The sequence below is a fragment of the Myxocyprinus asiaticus genome, chromosome 37, assembly GCF_019703515.2.
Source record: "Myxocyprinus asiaticus isolate MX2 ecotype Aquarium Trade chromosome 37, UBuf_Myxa_2, whole genome shotgun sequence".
Lineage (NCBI taxonomy): Eukaryota > Metazoa > Chordata > Actinopteri > Cypriniformes > Catostomidae > Myxocyprinus > Myxocyprinus asiaticus.
In genome coordinates this window covers 4,321,635-4,344,122 of record NC_059380.1, presented here as the reverse complement: position 1 = coordinate 4,344,122, position 22,488 = coordinate 4,321,635, and the positions used below count along the sequence as shown (strand labels likewise).

The window sequence follows — 22,488 nt, the reverse complement described above, 5'->3', positions numbered from 1 at the left end:
ATAAATTCGACTCGTTTGGCACAATGTACAATGTCAAAAGTTTGGACTCACTATATTTTAGTTTTTCATGATCTTAAAAAAAAGCCAGGTCATTGACAAATAAAGCTGTCCGAGGTGATAAAAAGGCTTTCAACTTTTCTTTGAGTCCATGTTGTTTCACAATTTAAAACTAAACAACTGCTGCAAGTGGAAGATTAATGAATGAAGAGAAAATTTGAAGAATACAGCAGTTATTTAAATAGAACAATTCACTTTTAACATTATACAAGTATTCACTGTAATTCATGATCAATTTAAAGCATCATCTCAGTATAAAATTGAAAAAAATCCAAACTTTTAAACGATAGTGTAGTTTTGATTTGTTTTCAACATTTTCAGTCACTGCTTAATTATTGTAAGGGTTTGGTCACAATGCTGCATCCGAAGTTTCATGTCAGTACACCAAAGCATTCAAGAGATACAGCCTCAGATCCTTTTTGGTATCTTGCCATTAAATTAGCTGATGCCTTAAACAAGAACAGTTTGGTCTATCAGAAAGCTTTTCATAATTTTTTGGGTGTCTCTAGAGTTCGAAAAAGGTAATACAATTAAAAATGGTGGACAGGAAGTATGGCCGACAATGGCAAATTTGGTATCAACGTACTCGGCATGACCCAAGAAGTATAGGTCTCTGCGGAACAATAATGGGCATTTCTCAGTCTATGGGTGTTTTCAAATCTGTATGGGCATTTTTCAACTATCAAATGAAAGTAGGGAATCTCAATGTAGTAGGCAAATCGAGTAAAGCAGTTAATAAACACCCATCCTGGTTTGAAAACGCACACTGATTGGAAAACACCCATTTTTGTTCTGCAGAGACACAAGTCTCCCCAAGGAAGCTAATGGCTCAAGAATGGAAAATAGGCCAAATTAATCAAAAATTATAATCATTTCATTGTATATTTTTACCAATTGGTGGCGCTGTCCCCAAACATTTTGAATACATACCAAATTATGTAATGATATACCAATGTGTTTGTAATATACAGCAATTTAAGGCAAAATTCAAAATTGCCAACGCCCAATATGGCCGACATAGGAAAATTGGGAATTATTCGACTCGGTATGCCCCAAGGAATATAAAGAGACTAGTATCACTGCAGGTACCCTCAAGACATGCTTGTGATGAAATATAGTAAGTGTCATGTCAATACGCTACAGGATTGCGAAGATACAGCCTCACGTCTATTTTGGCGTGTTCGCAATCAAATTTGTTGAAGCGTTACATGAGAGTTTTGTCTATTATAATAAATCTCAAAACTTTTTGCCATGACTATCTCTAGATGTTACATGCAAAATTTCAAAGTGAAACGGACAAACAGTCGAGGAGTTAGAATATGTAGGTTTTTCGGAAAATTAAAAATGCCGGAAAATCTAGTGGAGGGAACTGAAAAACTATGCCATGTTTCCTGATGGGGCATGACCCAAGGAATCACAGGAAAAAAATTGTGTTTCTATGACTTATGGTTCAAAAGTTATAGGCCAAAACATAAGTGACATTTTTAACTGTTGGTGGCGCTAAAGTGTTTGAATGAGAGACACCAAATTGGGATCAGTTACATTTGACACCGTCCTCTATCAGTGTGCCAGATTTCATTACTTTGCTATGTACGGTTCTATGGGCTGCCATAGACTTTTGGCGGAAGAATAATAATAAGAACACTAACAGATACAATAGGGGCTTCGCACCTTCGTTGCTGGGCCCCTAATTACTGTTGATTCCTTAAACTTTTGACTTGTAGTGTAATTATTGCATTTGTGGATAGTCTTGAATTAATACACACACCTTGCTGCGGGTTGGTGCCCTCTCAGAGTCGGACTGCTCATCATAGCTTTCAAACTCACTTGAGCTCCAGTCGTTATTGGGCCCTTGCAGCCCCCCTTCTCTCTGAACGTCCTCATAGATCAAGTCAGCTGACACACAAACAAAAAACAGCATATGGATACAAAATACACATACACACACGCACACACACACACAAACTGACCAATAAAATAAACAAATGCACATACTGTATACTGTAGATACTGTACAGTGGGGTCTAAAAGTCTGAGACCACTAGTTTAAATACTTCTCTTAACATTTTTTTTATTATCAACAATTTGACACCACAAGTTTGTGTAAAACTTTGATTTGATGACTTGAGATGGTTCCAAAGAGCATCTTATTTGAAATCTGTGAACCCACTGCAAAGATTTACTGTAGCCTAATATGCAACAATCTAACACAGTCTGGAAGATCCACATAAACTCATACACAGACCGACACAAACACAGATTCCATGGCTGACCTTCTCCTGGAGACAGATCTTCACAGGGGACGTCGTCATAGATCACCTCCTCACTAGCCGTCTGGCGTTCCGACTCAGCAGAGCCCTCACCTGGGAAAAGTTCTACAAAGTGAGGAAATGTAAGGTAGGCCTAAGAGCTGCATGTATGTGTTTGTGTTTTCTATTGTATAAAAGCAGCAAAAGACACCTATGAATTTTTTGCAGACCTCTTGACACTCCCCGATGGGAAATTGAGAAAGCCTCAGAAACACAAATGCAGCTCTTTGCTTGAACATTTTTAAGGATTTTACGATCAGAGGATTTTATGAACCACTTCTCACAAGTCACAGTGCTTTTCTACGCTAACACACAAACATGTGCTCATATGGATAATTCTTGTGAGCTTTACGCTGTTTGACTCAGCTTATTATGTGATCAGTTCTTTGCCCAATATTCCCAAACTGTTACGTTTGCAGTCAGCATCAATCAAAACATGCTGGTTTTTAGTAGGTCACATTGATTTTTTTTTTTTAAATGTACTGTAATTTGTCCAGAATGAGTTCTGTTTAAAACTACCCAAAGCATTGTTTCTAGTTGTAAGTTTGTATGCACTAGGTGTATATTGAAACAGATTACCCAGTCTGTCAATGAATCTGATGAATCCTTCACTAAATGAAATCACTGAATCAGTCAGCGTGGTTACTAAATTAATAGTTTAACGAACCTTTATCTTTACGTCAATTACTGTATGTCCGAAACAAGAACTGTTCTGTTTCGGTAACATAAAATATTCATTTAAATGTTAATGAAAATGACGTGACAATTTGTAAATAAATAAAATTACTTTAAAGAAATATTCCAAGTTCAATACAAGTTAAGCGTAATCAACAACATTTGTGGCATGTGCTAATTATCACAAAAAATTATTTTGACCCTTTTATTTAAAAAAATCAAGGTTACAGTGAGACACTGTGGTGGGGCAGGCAAGGAGGAGTGATGACGACGGGGATCGAGGCCGAGATGTACACCTGGGGCGAATGATCTCGCCCAGCTGTTAGTGATTATGGCGATGGCAGGCAAGGGATAAAGCCGTGACCAGAGCTACAGTCGAGAGAGAGACACTGGGACAGAGAGAAACAACGATGCTCTGTATGTTTTGTCTAATAAATGTCGACTGATGGATGTGCACCCGGCTCCTGCTTCCTTCTTACCCAGACAAGTTTAAATTAATTAAAGACACTTACAATGGAAGTGAATGGGGCAAATTTTTAGAGGGTTTTAAGGCAGAAATATAAAGCTTATAGTTTCATAAAAGCACTTACATTAATTCTTCTGTTAAAACTTGTGTATTATTTGAGCTGTAAGGTTGTTTAAATTGTGTTTTTTTTTTTTTTTTTTACAGTCGTTGTAGGGTTTACGGTGTTATGTTGTCATAGCAACGAATTTGTAAAATTGAATATAACTTTACACAGAGAGGTTAGGGATTTATCACACTAAAATCATGTTAACACACATTGATTACATCTTGTAGCTATACTTTTAAAACAGTGAGTAATTTATCGTTTACGGATTGACCCCATTCACTTCCATTGTAAGTGCCTCACTGTAAACCAGACTTTTGCTTTTGTTTAAAAAAAAAGAAAAAAAAGAAGGACAATTCAAACATACTTTTGTGGTAATCAACATTATTCCACAAATGCTGTCGATTCAGCTTAACTTGAATTGAACCCACAATATTATTTTAACATTAAAGAGATTTTTCACCCAAAAATGAAACTTCTTTCATTTACTCACCCTCATGCCATCCCAGATGTGTATGACTGCCTGTCTGCTGCAGAACACAAAAAAAAGATTTTAAGAAGAATGTCTCAGCTCTGTAGGTCCGTACAATGCAAATGAATGGTGATCAGACCTTCGTACGTAGCTCCAAAAAATCACATAAAGGAAGCACAGAAGTAATCCATAACACTTTTACGTTTACATCTGAAAGTCACATGTGGTGCCTGTTTAGTTTCACTTTCACATCTGAAAGTTGAAGTGGAGATTTAGAGTAAAAAAAGGACATAAATATTGTTCTGTTTCTCACCCACACCTATTACAGTTGTGCTCAAAAGTTTGAATACCCTTGGAGAATTGGTAATATATGCACAATTTTTAAAGAAAACAGGAGTGAGCAGGCAAAACACATTTCTTTTATTTCTTATGGGATTCATATTCAACTGTAGGTTATAACAGAATGGCACAATCATAAAACAAAACATGACAACAAAGAAAAAAATGAAATGACCCCTGTTCAAAAGTCTGCATACCCTTAGTTCTTAATACTGTGTATTGCCCCCTTTAGCATCAATGACAGCGTGCAGTCTTTTGTAATAGTTGTCTATGAGGCCCCAAATTCTTGCAGGTGGTATAGCTGCCCATTCGTCTTGGCAAAATGCCTCCAGGTCATGCAAAGTCTTTGGTCGTCTTGCATGAACCACACGTTTGAGATCTTCCCAGAGTAGCTAGATGATATTAAGGTCAGGAGACTGTGATGGCCACTCCAGAACCTTCACCTTTTTCTGCTGTAACCACTGGAGGGTCAGCTTGGCCTTGTGCTTAGGGTCATTGTCATGCTGGAAAGTCCAAGAGCGTCCTATGCGCAGCTTTCATGCAGAAGAATGCAAATTGTCTGCCAGTATTTTCTGATAACATGCTACATTCATCTTGCCATCAATTTTCACAAGATTCCCCGTGCCTTTAGAGCTCACACACCCCCAAAACATCAGTGAGCCACCACCATGCTTCACAGTGGGGATGGTATTCTTTTCACTATAGGCCTTGTTGACCCCTCTCCAAACATAGTGCTTATGTTTGTGACCATAAAGCTCTATTTTGGTCTCGTCACTCCAAATTACAGTGTGCCAAAAGCTGTGAGGCGTGTCAAGGTGTTGTCGGGCATATTGTAACAGGGCTTTTTTGTGGCATTAGTGCAGTAAAGGCTTCTTTCTGGCAACTTGACCATGCAGGTCATTTTTGTTCAAGTATCGTCGTATTGTGCTCCTTGAAACAACCACACCGTCTTTTTCCAGAGCAGCCTGTATTTCTCCTGAGGTTACCTGTAGGTTTTTCTTTGTATACCGAACAATTCTTCTGGCAGTTGTGGCTGAAATCTTTCTTGGTCTACCTGATCTTGGCTTAGTATCAAGAGATCCCCGAATTTTCCACTTCTTAATAAGTGACTGAACAGTATTGACTGGCATTTTCAAGGCTTTGGATATCTTTTTATATCCTTTTCCATCTTTATAAAGTTCCATTACCTTGTTACGCAGGTCTTTTGACAGTTCTTTTCTGCTCCCCATGGCTCAGTATCTAGCCTGCTCAGTGCATCCACGTGAGCGCTAACAAACTCATTGACTATTTATACACAGACACTAATTGCAATTTAAAAAGCCACAGGTGTGGGAAATTAACCTTTAATTGCCATTTAAACCTGTGTGTGTCACCTTGTGTGTCTGTAACAAGGCCAAACATTCAAGGGTATGTCAACTTTTGATCAGGGCCATTTGGGTGATTCTGTTATCATTATGATTTAAAAAGGAGCCAAACAACTATGTGATAATAAATGGCTTCATATGATCACTATCCTTAAATAAAAGACTTTTTGCATGATTAGTCATATTTTCAAAATCAATGCCAAAATTTCACAATTTCTGCCAGGGTATGCAAACTTTTGAGCACAACTGTATATCGCTTCAGAATATATGGATTTAAACACTGGAGTTTTATGGATTACATTTATGTTTCCTTTATGTGATTTTTGGAGCTACAAAGGTCTGGTCACCATTCATTTGCATTGTATAGACAAACAGATCTGATAAATTATTCTAAAAATCTTCGTTTGTGTTCTGCAGAAGAAAGAAAGTCATACACATAGGGATGGCATGAGGGTGAGTAAATGATGAGAGCATTTTCTTTTTTGGGTGAACTATTCCTTTAACATGGCTCCCCGCTGCACAAGCAGATTTCTGTAAGAAAAAACTGAATTATGGAAATATTTGTGTTTAGAGATATTGACTTTTATTTGAAAAGACTAGTAAATCTAGGACAAGTGCAACAACTTTCAGACTCTTAAAATAATTAGTGAACTTCCTTTAGTCCACATTGTCTGGCTCATTGAATCTAAGTGCAAATAATATGAGACATTAATGCCTCAAAAGATTCATCTACATCAGAAATTATAAGCTACTACTGGACAACTCATGACAAGACAAGGTGCTACTGTCTAAGCAATAGCTATTCAAAGTGCTGTTTCTAAAAATTGTTGGAATTATTAGATTTTCAGGGGTTTTCTCATGATCGCAAAACATGTTTAAATTTAAGATTGTGGTCACAGATGGCAAAAGAAGGACTATAGATCTTATTTAAACACTTCTATCATACCTATCTATCATTTCACACTTCTGTCAACCTCCACGGTTTATTGCTGGTGGTGTTGAAACCCAAGGACAATTCTCTCCCTTAAATTGAATATTCTGGGTTCAATACAACTTAAGCTCAACCGCCAGCATTTGTGGCATAATATTGATCACCACAAGAATTAATTTTGACTCGTCCCTAATATTCTTTAAAAAAGAACAAATTGAGGTTACAGTGAGGCACTTATAATGGAAGTGAATGGGGGCCAATTTTTGAATGTTAAAATACTCACTTTTTCAGAAGTGCAGCCACAAGACCTAAACAACATGCTTGTAAATGTGATTTTAGTGTGATAAAATCACTTACTATCCTTTTCTGCGTAAAGTTATAGCCAATTTTACAACTTCATTGCCATGACCAATGTCAACAAACCCTAAAACCCTAAAATGACTCTAAAAATGACGATTTAAACAACTTTACAGCTTCAATAATATATGAGTTTTAACAGAATAATTAATGTAAGAGCTTTAACAAAATTATAACCTTCACATTTCTGCCTTTAAACCCTCCAAAAATTGGCCCCATTCACTTCCATTGTAAGTGCCTCACTGTAACCTCAATTGTTGCTTTTTTTTTTTTTTTTAAAGAAAAGGAGGGAGGAGTCGAAGTAAATTTTTGTGCTAATCAACATTATGCCACAAATGCTGTCAATTGAGCTTAACTTGTATTTAAATGTGCAAGGTGAACCTCTATTTGTTTACATTCATTCAGTGTCCTTACCAAGTTAAAAATATGAATAATAATATAATGCTGAAGGATAAGTGAGATGAATAGAAAAGTACTTTGTTGCTTTTAGTTGAATCATACAATCAAAATATTATGTAACATTGGTACAAATCGGATGTCAAAATATGACACAACACTGAATCATCAAACAATGCACTCTGTATCATCTCATCAAACATTCAAATCAACCAAAAATTGTGGCAGTATATACACATATAATATATTTTCTATTATTATAGTACATTAAGTTTTGTCTCTTACCTTCAGCATTTTGCACTGGGCTGTGTCTGTTTTCCTCAGTTCCAATACTAGGTTCAACAGTGCATGTTTGCTTCTCTGTCTTCACCTCAGTGCAATTCGCTGTCTGACCTTCCTCTTCGTTTAAGTCTTTTGGTGATGCAGCCAAGTCTGTGGAGGCTTGATCTCTAGAACATTTCCCAAAAATAGAGCCATATTATTGCGGATCTCTCAAGAGTATTAGCGTGCTCAGATCAGATGGGGCCTTACTTGAAGGTGGGCGGGAGGAGAGAGAGGGGAAAGTTCAGATGCCATCAGCCCCACTCAGTCTCACAAAAAAACACTTGTGTTTGACTCAAGGGCGTACATTTTTCTTGAACATTGGGGGGGGGGCGTGAAGCATTAACATGTTTCCATTGATCATGGTATAAATATGGGGGGGGGGGGGGTTACAATCCCCATCCCCCCCAGAATCTATGCCCCTGGTTGGACTATGATTGGTACAGTGTTTTGTGTGGAAGAGCTTATATGAATAGAAATGAGTTGGAAAGGGGGTAAAGTATTTAAAATAGTATTTAGAGAGAAGTGCATTCAAACACATGATTCATGGAGTTCATTTATCTGCGAATAAATTGACGAAATCCTACTGATGAGCATGTTTTCCTCGCTGTTTATACTGTTATTTAACCACAAACTAGTCCATCCACAGTTCTGCTTGCTATGTTAACTGCAATCAACTAAAGCAATTTCAAATGTTCTGCTGCTGTTTTCTACTAAAGAAACTATTTTGCCCATTAATTACCATAATACTCCTCACAGGCCAGTGAAAAGAAAGCTGATTAAGTGTCAGCTAGTGTTGTAACTAACTAAAACTAACGACACTGCAAGCTGAATTGTTTTTGTTTTGTTTTTTTGGTCACGTGACTGTAGCTCAGTGCAGCAGTTTTCAAAAAAAGAGTAGGTTTTTTCCAGTAACAACAAGCTATTTTATTTTTCAGTCAAGTAATGGTGTAGCACGACAAAATGTTAGCTTTTTGTAACACTGTAATGCAGGTTCAAAGCCAAGCGAGCTGATGTCAAACAAGCTGAAGTATCCAAATCCGCATCACTTTAGTGTATCCGTTAGTTTGGATCGTTCATTTAAATGAGCACAGATAAATCAGCATTTACGTGTTTTGTTTTGTTTTGTTGTTTTTTTGTATACAAAATAATATTTTACAATAATATTATACTGTATGCATAATATTGTTGATATTTATATGAATATTGTATTAATATTATGTAATATTTAGGTGGGTCTGTTCATTCTAGGCCTATGTTTTCAAGCTACACTCCAAAAAAACAAAACAAAACAAAATGTTAAGATTTATGCAATTACTTCACAAAATTCCTTTAAATTTAATCTAGTAATATTTAATAAAATTACAATAAAATAAATATATTTTAAGTTGTAATTAATTCCATTTTGTTAAATATATCACACTTCAGTTTGATGGAATTTTGTTATGAAATTAAAATGTTCATGCATTTCAATGCTGTCAATTGAGAGCCCTAACTAAGATCCTTGTTGTTTTTGTGCAAGATAAATACTGCTCTGATTTGCAATTAAAAAAAGCTATACACTCACTATCCCCATCTTCAGTTTGTTTGGTCCCTGGGAAACAAACCCATGGCATTATATTGGCAGTGCTAGCGCCATAGTCTACCAATTGAGCTACAGGAACCCTTTAATTGCTTATATCAATTCACCCCACTTTCTACTTTACATTTCAAAAGCAGTGATGCACTTTACATGTGGTGAAGTAAACATGCCAATGGAAAACTAGCAAGCTTTGAAACTTAATAGAAAGCATGTCAGACAGCCTTGTAACTGCAGTTTTTCATGTAGAAATCTGTGGAGTGAAATCATAAAGGCAGGCTGTCAAATATAATCTCATGAGTCTGTGGGTGCTAGGGGAAAGAGCAGGTGTTTTTGCAGCAGAATGCACATAAGAAAGCTGTGAGCTCTGTGCACTTCTCACTGAAGATATGGCAATGTTCCCTACTTTTCCACTCCAACTAAACACATTCAAATTTGGTTAAAGGTGCCTTCGGTATTTTTTTTTTCCTCATTAAAAATGCTTTCATCCAGGGCCCTGGGTAGCTCAGCGAGTATTGACGCTGCCTACCACCCCTGGAGTTGCGAGTTCAAATCCAGGGTGTGCTGAGTGACTCCAGCCAGGTCTACTAAGCAACTAAAGTGGCTCGGTTGCTAGGGAGGGTAGAGTTAAATGGGGTGACCTCCTCGTGGTCACGATTAGTGGCGGAGAGTAGCATGAGCCACCGCATGCGGAGTCTCCACGGTGTCATGCACAACGAGCCACGTAATAAGATGCACGGATTGACTGTCTCAGAAGTGGAGGCAACTGAGACTTGTTCTCCACCACCCAGATTGAGGTGAGTAACCGCGCCACCACGAGGACCTACTAAGTAGTGGGATCTGGGCATTCCAAAATGGGAGAAAAGGGGGTAAAAAATAAAAAATAAAAAAATGCTTTCATCCCAAATAAATAAATAGTAATTTTGAAACTTAGCTTTAAAATCATGAGCACACACATGAGATGAAGACTCCAGTCATATCAGTAACCTCATAAAAGCTGTTTTATTCTACATGGCGAGGGTGTACTCATGGGGGCTGTCATTTTAGGATCACATGACCAGCCAAATACTACTCGCTTAAAGGAATAGTTCACCCAAAAATGAAAATTCTCTCATTATTCACTTACTCTAATGCCATCCCAGATGTGTAATACTGTCTTTTTTCAGCAGAACACAAATTAAGATTTTTAAAAGATAGAGCTCTGTCAGGCATTTATCCACCTTATTCAGCCCCGCCCCTATTTCAAGCTCGGCTCTTCCGAATTTTGTCATCTAACTTCCTGTTTGTTTTGAAGCTACTGAGAAGAGTCGATACAAATGGATTACGTGTGGGCAGGACCATAGTAAGGTCATCTGGGCCCCCTGACTGTATACTGTTCTGGGCCCCTTTCCTATTAAAAAATACAGTTTAGAATTTGTTGTGGGGCCCCTTGGATCTTTGGGCCCCTAGAATCATTACCACCTTTCACCCCACTAGATACGACCCTGCGTGTGGGAGCACAGAAAGTATTTTTCACCAACAGTTGATGGTGTGAGTCTACAGCACCCCTTTACTACGTGAAAATAATAGTGAGGTGTTTTTTTCCGTCACTCTAAATGTTCGTTTTAACCACACATGTGGAGGTAAATTGGACCTGGAAGATCACATTTAGACACAGTGCACTTTTTCATGATACAAGCCTTTTATTGTTATACGTGTAATTGTGCTTAACTTTTAGAATTCAGTTTGTTAATTTGTTAAAATGTGTAGTTATGAAATTTCCAACAGTGACAGCTTGTATTATTTCACATGCAAGTTCAAAACATTAAAGCAAATTACACTTGTACTTTTTAAAATTAATTTGTCACCCTATATGTTTTAGAGGTTAAATGTGATTAAATAGTTGTAAACGGAATATAAAATAAAACATACACTTTCACATGTGTGTAAATATAGTGTCACCCCTCCCCGGTTTAATGCTCAAAAAATCTGCACACCTTAACAATAACGTGATGAGTGAATGACATGAGAAAATTGTCAGAGGTGTCGTACAGAGATATATTTAATGACTTTTGTTGGGCCTCATGTATTCAGATAGAAGACAAAGGCAGGCCTAACACAGTCATAAAACCTAACTCAGGCCCACATAACAAGTCATAAATCTTACTGATAAAAATCAAACAAAAGGAGTCCAAAACAGACTACAAATCCCATGAAGCCTTGCTCACTAAAGGATCAAACTCTCAACTCCTATTGGATGAGGCACACAACAGAACGCCCCTCAACTATGACATTATCAGGAGTAGAAATACCTCTGAAATGCTTCCGGGATTTGCTTCTAGCAACTTTGCTCACCGTGTGTAGATGCAGCTCATCGCTGCTCTCAGGTGTAGCCTCGTGGCACAAGGAAGTAACGTACGACTTGAAACTGTGGCCATACAATATCCATCTCGCTGGACGAGTTGAGACTACTCTGTGTTCCCACGAACATTCTAATGGATCCGAAGGAGACCGCCGAGCAATCCGCATCTTCATCCGTTTGCCTGCAGAAGTGAAGAGATAAAAGATTTCTCTTCCATCTTCAATCAAGTCGACGTCGCTGATTTCTCCGCCAGCCCACCGAGAATCAGCAGCTGTACCGCCCGCCAACAGAGCGAGGAAATGGCCTCCCGTCATCACACGAGCCTCGAGGAACCGAGTCGGAGTTAAAGGATGGATGAACACACTTTCTGCATCCTCATGCGATTCAAGTAAGAGGTTTATGTCTGGGCAGAGATAGAATATTATAGTGCGTTATTCTTGAGTATCATGGTTATTGCTTGAACAGTTTACAGACCACCGAGTCCGCTCATTGCGGCTAATACTCAGGATATTAATTATCACGAATGAGATTTGCTGTACTGTAGTCCAACCACATTGGACTGTTGTGCATTTCATTCATCGCGGGTGAGACCGGCAAACTGAGTTTATCCATTAAAGAATCAAAGACCGCGGGACAGTTTACGAGCCGTCCACCGCGTCTCTGAGTGATAAACTAACAGCTGCTTTCTCTCCCACGATCGTGAAACCGGCTTTGGGGCCGTCACTTAATTCTCTCTCTCTCTCTCGTACTAACCACACACATACACGCGACCCCTCACAACATTCTCGCACACATTTTTGGCTAGTAGATAGCTTCGTGATAAAGCTCAGCTTTGTCCCTAAGCTATCGTACAAGCGGATACATGCAATAACTGGTAGACGCCATTGACTGGTTTCTCTCCGCCCACATTCGCGGCCATATTCTCTGGCCGGAAGTCTCGCGTGACATACTCTCCACGAGAGTCACGTCCACCATTTTGTGCATGTCCCTCCTTACACACACATACACACACACACCCTCATGTGTTATAGGATTATTTTGATTTCCATATCTAATCATATCACTGTTTAGTTTGTAGTTGTAAGTCAGAAGTTTATCGACTGCATTGTATTAATTATTAATTGATATTACTGCATAAATAAACTCTGTTATATTACAAAGAGAAGTGTTTTGGTTTGTTTTGCATACACCTGTGTCATGCTGACGGGATGTCAGTGCTCGGATTCAAGCCTTCATTCATTGTTTTTTCCCGAAAATTGATATTCTTCGGATGTCGATTTTCCTAAGAAAACAATCTAATATTGAGACTGTTATACTATCTGGTTATTAGTCCCTGATTCCAGGGTGGTGCCCCGGCAATATTAATTCTTATTAATATTCTATTGATTTTTGATAATTGAAAATTATCTTTGATGATTGTTGATTTTTAGGATCAATAAGCTAGTGTTAATTTTAATTAATGTTTCTTCGATGTTAATGATTGGTGATTATCTTTGATAATTGTTGATTTAAAGGATTAAAAAAAGCTAACATTGATTCTTATCAATGTTCTGTTGATTTTAATAATTATCTTTGATAATTATTAATTATTGCTAATAACCAAACCCGCTCCTAAACATAGCGCACTACATTTACTGGAGCCCCATATGAGGTTTTATGAGTTAGATTCAATTAATTAAAATATTAATTAATAACTAAAGAAATAATTATTTCTGATAGTAACACTGATCTAAACAACCAGTAAAGCCCTACACTTTATTGTCTTTGAGTTTCATGAGCACAGAAGAATGTTGTGTATTTATGAAGTACTCTTGTTTTAAAATCTCCCTGTTCTGCTTCCCAGTTGTTATGACATCCCCAGAACAATTTAAAATATTTATGATAGCTTTTGACAACTCTATAACCAGCAAATCCACTTTGCTAGCCAAGTACACTTTGTCATCAACACAGTTCTATATAGCTACCACTAGAACTGAAGTTCTGAGACAGTTTAAGACGGTTGCTTGCTAGTTTCCCTGGCGCATAAAGTGAATAAAGTAAATGGGTGCCAGCACTTTGACAGTCCAAAAGTTACATTTAGGCAGCATTAAAATAATCCACACAACTCCAGTCAATCAATGAATATCTTCTGAAGCAAATCGATAGGTTTACGTAAGAAACAAGTCGATAATTAAAATGTTTTTAACTTTAAATCGGTGCTTCCATCCAGGGCTCTGATGCTGTTTGAAATGGCAGAACTCTCACGTGACATTCGTTTTTCTGTTGTAAAAAGATGAAGAGGCGATGGATCAATTTACAGGCTTTAATGAAGATAAAACATGGAGAACCATAAACCATATCAACAAAGAACCAAATAAACTACACACTAACATAAGTGTTACATGGAAGAGAACTGACAATCAATGAACAAAACAGCAGGGTATTTATACACAAACAGAACCAAATGATGGAATGGAAGACAGGTGAGGATGATGGAACAGATGGCTGATGAGGGCAGTGTACCGTGGGAAATGTAGCCCAGGGGAAAACTTCAAAATAAGAGTCCTTGGAAAACATGTGAGACAGACTGAGACATTACTACACCCTCCCCCGAGGGAGGACCGAGGCAGAGCTGGGGGAATTGGACGACTGAGGTGGAGGGAAGGAGGTCCCTAGTAGAGCCGAAGGTGAAGCCAGGTGACCGATGGACCAAGGCGGAGCTGGAGGGACGAGGGACCCCAGTGACGCCGATAGGCTGACGGCCCACAGTGGAGACGAGGGGACGCAGAGCCAGGGCGATTAAGAGGATCGGAGGGCCAAGGTGGAGTCCAGGGCTCGGAGGGCCAAGGCGGAGTCAGAGGGTCAATAGATCCCCTTGTCTATGGAGTCACCGGGGCCGATGGACGAGCCGGTGACTTGAGGGGAACCGGCTGAACAGAGGGAGGAGCAAATGTCCTAAGTGGAGCCAGCGGAGGAGGAAGGGATAAGGCACTGGATAGAACCAGGGTGTCCATTATGCTGGCTGGAACCAGCGGAGGGTGAAGGGTAGTCAGGGTGGGAATCAGGGCGGGAATCAAATCCAGGTCTACCAACTTGGCAAGAGCTGGCTCTGGGAAAGATGGGGCTACTGGCACTGGGACAGTTGAGGCTACAGGCTTTTTGACTGTGGCAGGCATGGTCGCTGGCTCGTTGACTGTGGAAGGCTTGGGAGCGACCACTGTGGGAGGAGATTTAAAATCCTCTTCCTCCACACCCACAATGAAAGGTGAGCCACTAACTTGTAGGGCCTCCTCCACGAACTCTGAGGGTCCAGTGAGGATCCACAGAGGCATTAGCTCCTTTAGTGCACTATTGAGACCAGCCCTGAAGAAAACCACAAGAGCTGTCTCTAGTGCACTAAATTCGCCAGCTGGAGAAACTCACGTATGTGATCCTCAACTGGATGGTCCCCTTGCTCAAGGAGGAGGATTCTAACAGCCGGAAGATCCATCTTTGTTGGTCAGTTCTTCTGTCACATATTGTGTGTAGTAGAGATGATGAAGAGGCAATGGATCAATTTGCAAGCTTTAATGAAGAAGGTATAAAACAACATGGAGAACCATAAACCCTATCAACAAAGAACCAAATAAACTACACACTAACATATAAGTGTTACACAGACGAGAACTGACAATCAATGAACAAAACAGGAAGGTATTTATACACAAACAGAACTAATAATGGAATGGAAGACAGGTGAGGATGATGGGGAACAGATGGCTGATGAGGGCAGTGTACCGTGGGAAATGTAGTCCAGGGGAAAACTTCAAAATAAGAGTCCTTGGAAAACATGAGGGAGGCAGACTGTCACAGCCGCTTCCAAATTCCAAATACAGCTACATGATGCGTCAACTGCTGATTAATAATGTTTTAACTATTGATTTATTTTTTACACAAACCTATCGATTCACTTCAGAAGACATTCATTGATCGACTAAAGTCATGTGGATTACTTTAATGCTGCCTAAATGTGACTTTTGGACCATCAAAGAGCTGGCACCTGTTTACTTGCATTATAAGGACCTGACAGAGCTCTATCTTCATCTAAAAATCTTCATTTATGTTCTGCTGAAGAAAGACAGTCATACACATCTGGGATGGCATCAGGGTATTTGAATAATGAGAGAATTTTCATTTTTGGGTGAAATAATTCCTTTAATCTTAGTAACTGCCCTGTTATTGGACACTTTCACTCATGTATTGAATTAATCATGGCTAACTGTTAATAGTGAATTTCTACAATGACAACAGTAAATGACAACTATTGCGTTTGAATGATGGTGGTCTCTGTACTAATTAGCAAAAGTGAAAAATTCTGCCCCATTGTACAAAGGTGCCTCAGTTTGTTCCTGGCAGTCAGCAGATGCCCTAACCCCACCCCCATCCTAATCCTAACTATATGGTGCCTGTAAGGCTGAGTAGCTTGCCAGGAACAACGTATGGCACCTTTCACCCATTGTGAAAATTGTAGAGGTTCTACTATAGGTAGGTTTCAAACAGTGGTGGTACATATTGCTGGTTTTGTTTGCCATGTTAAACCAAGAACACTGATACGGACATTAAAAAATATGACTCTACTAATTTTTCCCTGCTTACATTAGATCAGCCTGTGACTTCAGTAAAAGTCAGAATTGTCCAAACAAAAAGATTCAGCTTTAATGGCACAATAGTTACCATGAACAACATATTCATCTTTTTAGTCACTCAGTTCAAACTGAGTCAGACCTTGAGTCAGACATGCTGAAATAGCAGTACATTAGTGTAAAGAGTGCTGACACGCACCTCATCAGTGGAAAAGGCTATTGATAGCTCCAACTTGCAGCCTTATTGACATCTCAGTTGTGGAAATGTCCATTCAGCAGAGTATGAGGGTAGCAGAAGCTGAAAAGGGTTTTTGAACACATCTCTCACCACAGGAAAGCTCACAGGAATGGTCCTGCCAGATTTTTCTATTGGCACACATTTCCTCAGAGCAAAACTAAACTAAACTGGGCCACTGCATTACCTGTAATTCACTAGTGAGACTGGAGACCAAAATTACCTATGCACTTTACTCTAGTTCTTAAAACATTTGACTAAAAAAAGAGCAAAAGCTGTTTTTATTCATTTGAGAAATGTTTTGTGCAGATTATGTGATCCACACATAGCATGCAGATGCTGTGGAAGTAATGGTTTCAATATCCACTGTAACTCTGAACAGATCTGCCAGTTGATTAAAAAAGGCATCTATAATATCTGCATTTTGTTACTCAATGGATGCATTCGATTTTCATTTGTAATATTAAAAATAAATGAAAACATCAAATGGCAGTTGATGTGCTATGAGAGTGGTGACACCTGAAACTAATAATGGTCTATTACAGGTTCCCGTGACAACTGATTGTTCTGAGATAGTTTTTTGGTGAGAAACTATTGGTGAGAGGCAATTGCAGGCACTATAAAAAGACCAGTTCAGTACCTCTAACACATGAAGGAGGAAATAACTTTTCTTATGGATTTTTAATTGGTTTGCTTAGGGGGTTTTTAATTGTGTTTTGTCTTAATATGGGTGTCAACACTATAGGAGTTTTACGGTATGCTCTATATCTTGTATTTGGTTTGTTTTTGCTTGTTGCTTCTACCAGGTACTAAAGTCGTATTTGATTTGCAGTTTTCATTTTACAGTTCTTTTATGTGTTCGTGTTACTAGCAATAGAAGTGGTGAGTATTTATTCATCCTGATTGTGTAATTGAGTTGTCAACACTTGCATTACGCTCTTGTCTTGTGTTCTAGTTGATGGCTTTATTGGATATTTTAACCCTGAAGTGGCCCCACAGGCTAGTCTTCTACAGGATTATCTCAAACTACAGAGATTCTACAGCTGGTCTGGCCAAAGAAATGCCCCACAACCCATCAGGCCCTTAAGCACTAAAAATATTGTTTATAGTGCTGCACAAGTTAAGGATGGATGTGGCAGTAGTCCTCCAATAAATTTTCCTTCAGCTAGTTTTGGTCCAGTGATAAATGGCTGTAGGCCTGCTTCTAATTCTGACCTTAGAATCCAGTTTCATGGTTCTCTGGTTTCTTTAGCTGGTAGTGGCAAGCTTGTTTATGATTCTGTGGGTAGTGCAGTGAGTACAGGTGTGTCAGGATATGGATCAAGTCAGTCAGCTAGTGTTCATTCTGAGGCTGTACATTCTTTAGTCTTGATGCCATTGCACCAGAGCAATGATTCTGCCATTAAGCCCGCAAAGCTCCCTTTCCAAACCCTAGTGCAGACCAACAATGAATCACGGACACAGTCAAGCAGTCGGCAACTAGCATATGCCAGCTATGAGACCATGGCTTGGCCCAGCAACTAGCACAAGCCAGTAGCCAGCAAGCAGCACAACTGGTCAGCCACCAGTCTGCAGTGCAGCCCAGTGACCAGCTGCTGGTCAAGCCCCAAAGAGTTTTTATTTATTTTTTTTCAAATGGGTTTCAAGCTTTTTTTCAACAAAGAGGCCAGTCCAGAATCCAAGTCTTGGCTTCACCTTAAAGCATTTGCAGCTAAGAAATAATTCTGTATCACAACCCAGATACCAAATGGTACTGCAACATTGCAATGAGTCTGGAATTAAGCCACAGCCAGTGCAGGCCAGCTATGCATTTATGGCTCCATCTATTAGCCAGCAGATAGCCCAGCCCAATAGCCAGTCTGTGGTTCAGCCCGGCAGCCAGACACTAATGCACACAAGTGACCAGTCTATGGTTCAGCCCAGTAGCCAACAAGTGCAGGGCAGTGGCCAGTCTGTAGAACAACCCAGCAGCCAGACACTAATGCACAAGTGACCAGTCTGTGGTCCAGAAACCAGTGCAGGCCAGCTATGAAACCTTGGCTCAGCCTAGCAGCCAGCAATCGGCACAAGTTGGCTATGAGACCATGTCTCTGCCAAGTAACCAACAAGAACAACTGGTCCGCTACCAATCTGTGGTCCAGCCCAGCAGCAAAGTGCAGGCCAGTAGCCAGCAACCAGTGCAGACCAGCTATGAGACCAATGCTCCATATACCAGCCAGCAGTTAGCCCAGCCCAGTGGCCAGTCTGTGCTCTCACCAAGTAGTCTGAAGCCAATGCCAGCCAGTGGTGTGCACCTTGTCAAGCCCCAAAGAGCTAGACTTCTACATGTTGACTCTAAGATCTCTTCCAGTACCAGGCAAGTCCAGAGCCCAACGTTTGGTTTTCTTTAAGCCATTTCAACCAAGCAATGAAAATGTACTTAAGCCAGCACAGCTCATCTACCAGTCTAGCAGCCAGCAAATTGCACAGGCCACCTATTCCTCTGTGGCCCAGCCCAGTGGACTGCAAGCAGCACAAGCCAGTGACCAGTCTGTAGTGCAGCCTGACAGCCAACAACCAGCGTAAGCAAGTTACCAGTTTATTTCCAGGCCCAGTAGTCAGCAAGTAGCAGAACTAGCACAGGCCACCTATTCATCTGTGGCCCAGCCCAGTGGACCACAAGTAGCACAAGCTGGTTACCAGTCTGCAGTGCAGCCCAGTAGACAGCAAATGGTGCAGTCCAGCAGCCAGCTACCAGTCTAGGCCAGGTCCAGTAGTCAGCAAGTAGCAAAATCATCTACTCATCGATTTCCCAGCCCAGCAACTAATACAGGCTGGATACTCTTCTTGGGCACAGCCCAGTGGACCTCCAGCAGAACAAGTTGTCTTCCAGTCTGTTGCCCAGTCTGGTACCCAGCCTATATTAAAGCTCACCCAATCCCAAAAAGTTCAGCTTTATCAGATTGGTTCAAAGCTTTTATCATGCTATGAGTCTGTATCTGAGCCCAGTGACCATCTTGCATCCCAGTCTGAGCAGTCCCGGTATCAGAACCTGCCCAGCTCCCTAACACCACACCGCAATGAGCCTGTAGTACAGTCCAGTTACCAGGCCCAAGTCAAGCCTGGGCAGACCAGTTATGAGTCTGTGTTGCTTCCAAGCCATCAGCATTCTTCCAGACCATTACAATACATATTCAAGTTGTCTTCAAGACCAGCACAGTCTAACTATCAGCCCATAGGTAGGCCTGAATAGCCAAGCTACCAATTCCAAATGCCTCCCAGTGGACAGTCTCTTGCCCAGTTGCTACAACCAAGCTACCAGCCTCAAGCACAGCCCAGCTACTAATAATTAATAATAATAATATTTTTTAATAATTAATAATTTTCTTTATTCATCACACATTATACATTTGCACATATACAGTGAAATTCTTCTTTTTCACATATCCCAGCTAGGCTGGGGTCAGAGTGCAGGGTCAGCCATGATACGGTGCCCCTGGAGCAGATAGGGTCAAGGGCCTTGCTCAAGGGCCTAACAGTGGCATCTTGGCAGTGCTGGGGCTTGAACCCCCGACCTTCTGATCAGTAACCCAGAGCCTTAACCGCTGAGCCACCACTGCCCCACAGAGTAGTGGATTGTAAGCTACCATGCAACTTTATCAGCAGGGGGCACTATTCCCCAGGAAAGCCTGGGGCCCAAGCACAGTCACGTTATGAGTCCGTATTACAGCCTGGATACCAGCGCTCCACCATGACTGGGCAGTCCAGTTCCCAGCCTGAAATTCTGCCCAGCCACCAGTCTCAAGCACAGCCCAACCTCTATCCTCCAGGCAAGCCGGTGCAGCTTGCAGCACAAGCCTGTTCCCAACCTCTGGAGCAGCCCAGTGACCTATCTCTTTCTTCTAGCTATGGATCTGTATCCCAGTTTGTGAAACCTGGCTTTAAGGATCCAATGCAGTTGCGTTATCAGACTTCCCCACCCCCCCCCCACGCAAAATGTTCCTAGGCCTGCTCAAAGCAACCAGAGTGGGTTCAGGCTAGTGCAACAAAGGAAGTCTTCGCTGTAAAGTCTCGCTGTTTCCTTGTTTTGGTTCATGTTTGCTATTGAATCCATTAAATGTGAAGCACATAGGGGTTTTTCCAACCTGTGGTGTTTGCATTGCGTTAGCATTTTCTGATGACTTAAAGTAGCAATAAAAAATGTTATTGAATTGGGTTATACAATAACTATGGAATTCCATTTTTGTAGGTAGTCAGTACACTTACCTCTTAATGTTGGTTGATGGCTCACCTGCAAAGAAAGTGGAAAGTGTTACACAATGTTGGATACAAACTTCAAATGCAAAGATTTTCACAATGGAGAGTGTACAAATTTTTGTGAAGACATACTATAGATGCATATCTATCAAAAGTTAATTTTGACATGAGAAGGTATGCATTTTTATGGGTGCTATATAAACATGCCCCACTAGCTCTTTGGTTAATCTAAGCCACTAAGTTTCCTCTTCTAGCCAACTGTTGCTTGTACCCCAGCCTGAAAGGCTGCAAAACTGAAGTAATGGAATGAAAGCAATTTGTTAAAGTGGTAAACTCTTGGCAACAGTATATAGTGTTTTGTTTTTTTCCCCCAGGTTGTAATTTATTCAAAGGTTGCTTATTGATCTTCATAAAATGTTTAACAATTGACTAAAATGCATGGAAATGGCTAAAAATATTATTTCTCATGCTTCTGTGTCGACCATTCTGGCTACCGAGGGAATTCACAGCGGTCATTATCACTGCTGTGTACATCCCGCCACAAGCTGACACAGACCGGGCACTCAAGGAACTGTACGGGATTATAAGCAAGCAGGAAACCGCACACCCTGAGGCGCATTCATTGTGACCGGGGATTTTAATAAAGCCAGTTTCAAATCAGTTGCACCAAAATACCACCAACACATCAGTTTCAACACATGAGAGGACCGGGTTTTGAACCATTGCTACTCTCCCTTTCAGGATGGCTACAAATCCCTCCCCCGCCCGCCATTTGGCAAATCGGACCGCTCTTCCATTCTGCTTCTGCCCGCTTACAGGCAGAAACTGAAACAGGAAGCACCCACCCTCGGAACAATCCAGTGTTGGTCAGACCAATCAGACTCTATGCTACAAGACTGTTTTGATCACGTGGACAGGGAGATATTTCGGTCCACCTCTGATGATGACATCGAGCTTTACGCTGATAGCGTAACGTGTTTCATCAAAGTGCGTAGAGGATGTCGTTGCGACCAAAACAATATGGATCTATCCGGACCAGAAACCTTGGATTAATAGCGATGTTCGCGCGGTACTTAATGTGCGGACCTCCGCTTTTAATTCCGGGAATGCGTAGGAGCATAAACAAGCCAGTTATGCCCTCCTCAGAGCAGCAAAACATCAGTACAGGAACAAGGTTGAAGGACAGTTCAACACCACCAACTCTAGAAGCATGTGGCAGGGAATTAACATCATCATGGTCTTTAAAGGGAATAAAAACTCCGCCGTGAACACCGCTGCCTCTCTCCCGGATGAGCTAAATACTTTCTATGCTCGTTTCGAGGGAAATAACACTGCCTTCGCGGAGAGAGCTCTCGTGGCCGAAGCTACAGAGGTTAGTTCACTCTCCGTCTCTGTAGCAGATGTAACCCGATCCTTCCGACAGGTGAATAGCCGCAAAGCCGCGGGTCCAGACAGCATTCCGGGCTGTGTCACCAGAGCGTGCGCGAACCAACTGGCTGGTGTTTTTATGAACATTTTCAACCTTTCCCCTCTTTGTCTGTAGTCCCCACATGCTTTAAAACGTCCACCATTGTGCCTGTTCTAAAGCAATCCAAAATCACTTGAATAAATGACTGGCATCCTGTTGCTCTGACCCCCATCATCAGCAAATGCTTTGAGAGACTAATCAGAGATTACATCTGCTCTGTGCTTCCTCCATCACTAGA

The 22,488-nt window shown here is 40.6% G+C and overlaps 1 protein-coding gene across 1 annotated transcript in view; it reads right to left on the bottom strand.

The window, feature by feature from the left end:
- Positions 1-22,488, bottom strand: part of LOC127427566 (rho guanine nucleotide exchange factor 10-like protein) — a 187,234-nt gene that overhangs the window by 149,664 nt on the left and 15,082 nt on the right. The window contains exons 3-6 of the mRNA XM_051675204.1: positions 20,792-20,816; positions 7,755-7,918; positions 2,331-2,420; positions 1,826-1,953 (exon numbers count right to left, since the gene is read on the bottom strand). Coding sequence (XP_051531164.1) covers positions 1,826-1,953; positions 2,331-2,420; positions 7,755-7,918; positions 20,792-20,816 — 407 coding nt within the window. The remainder of the gene's footprint in view (positions 1-1,825; positions 1,954-2,330; positions 2,421-7,754; positions 7,919-20,791; positions 20,817-22,488) is intronic.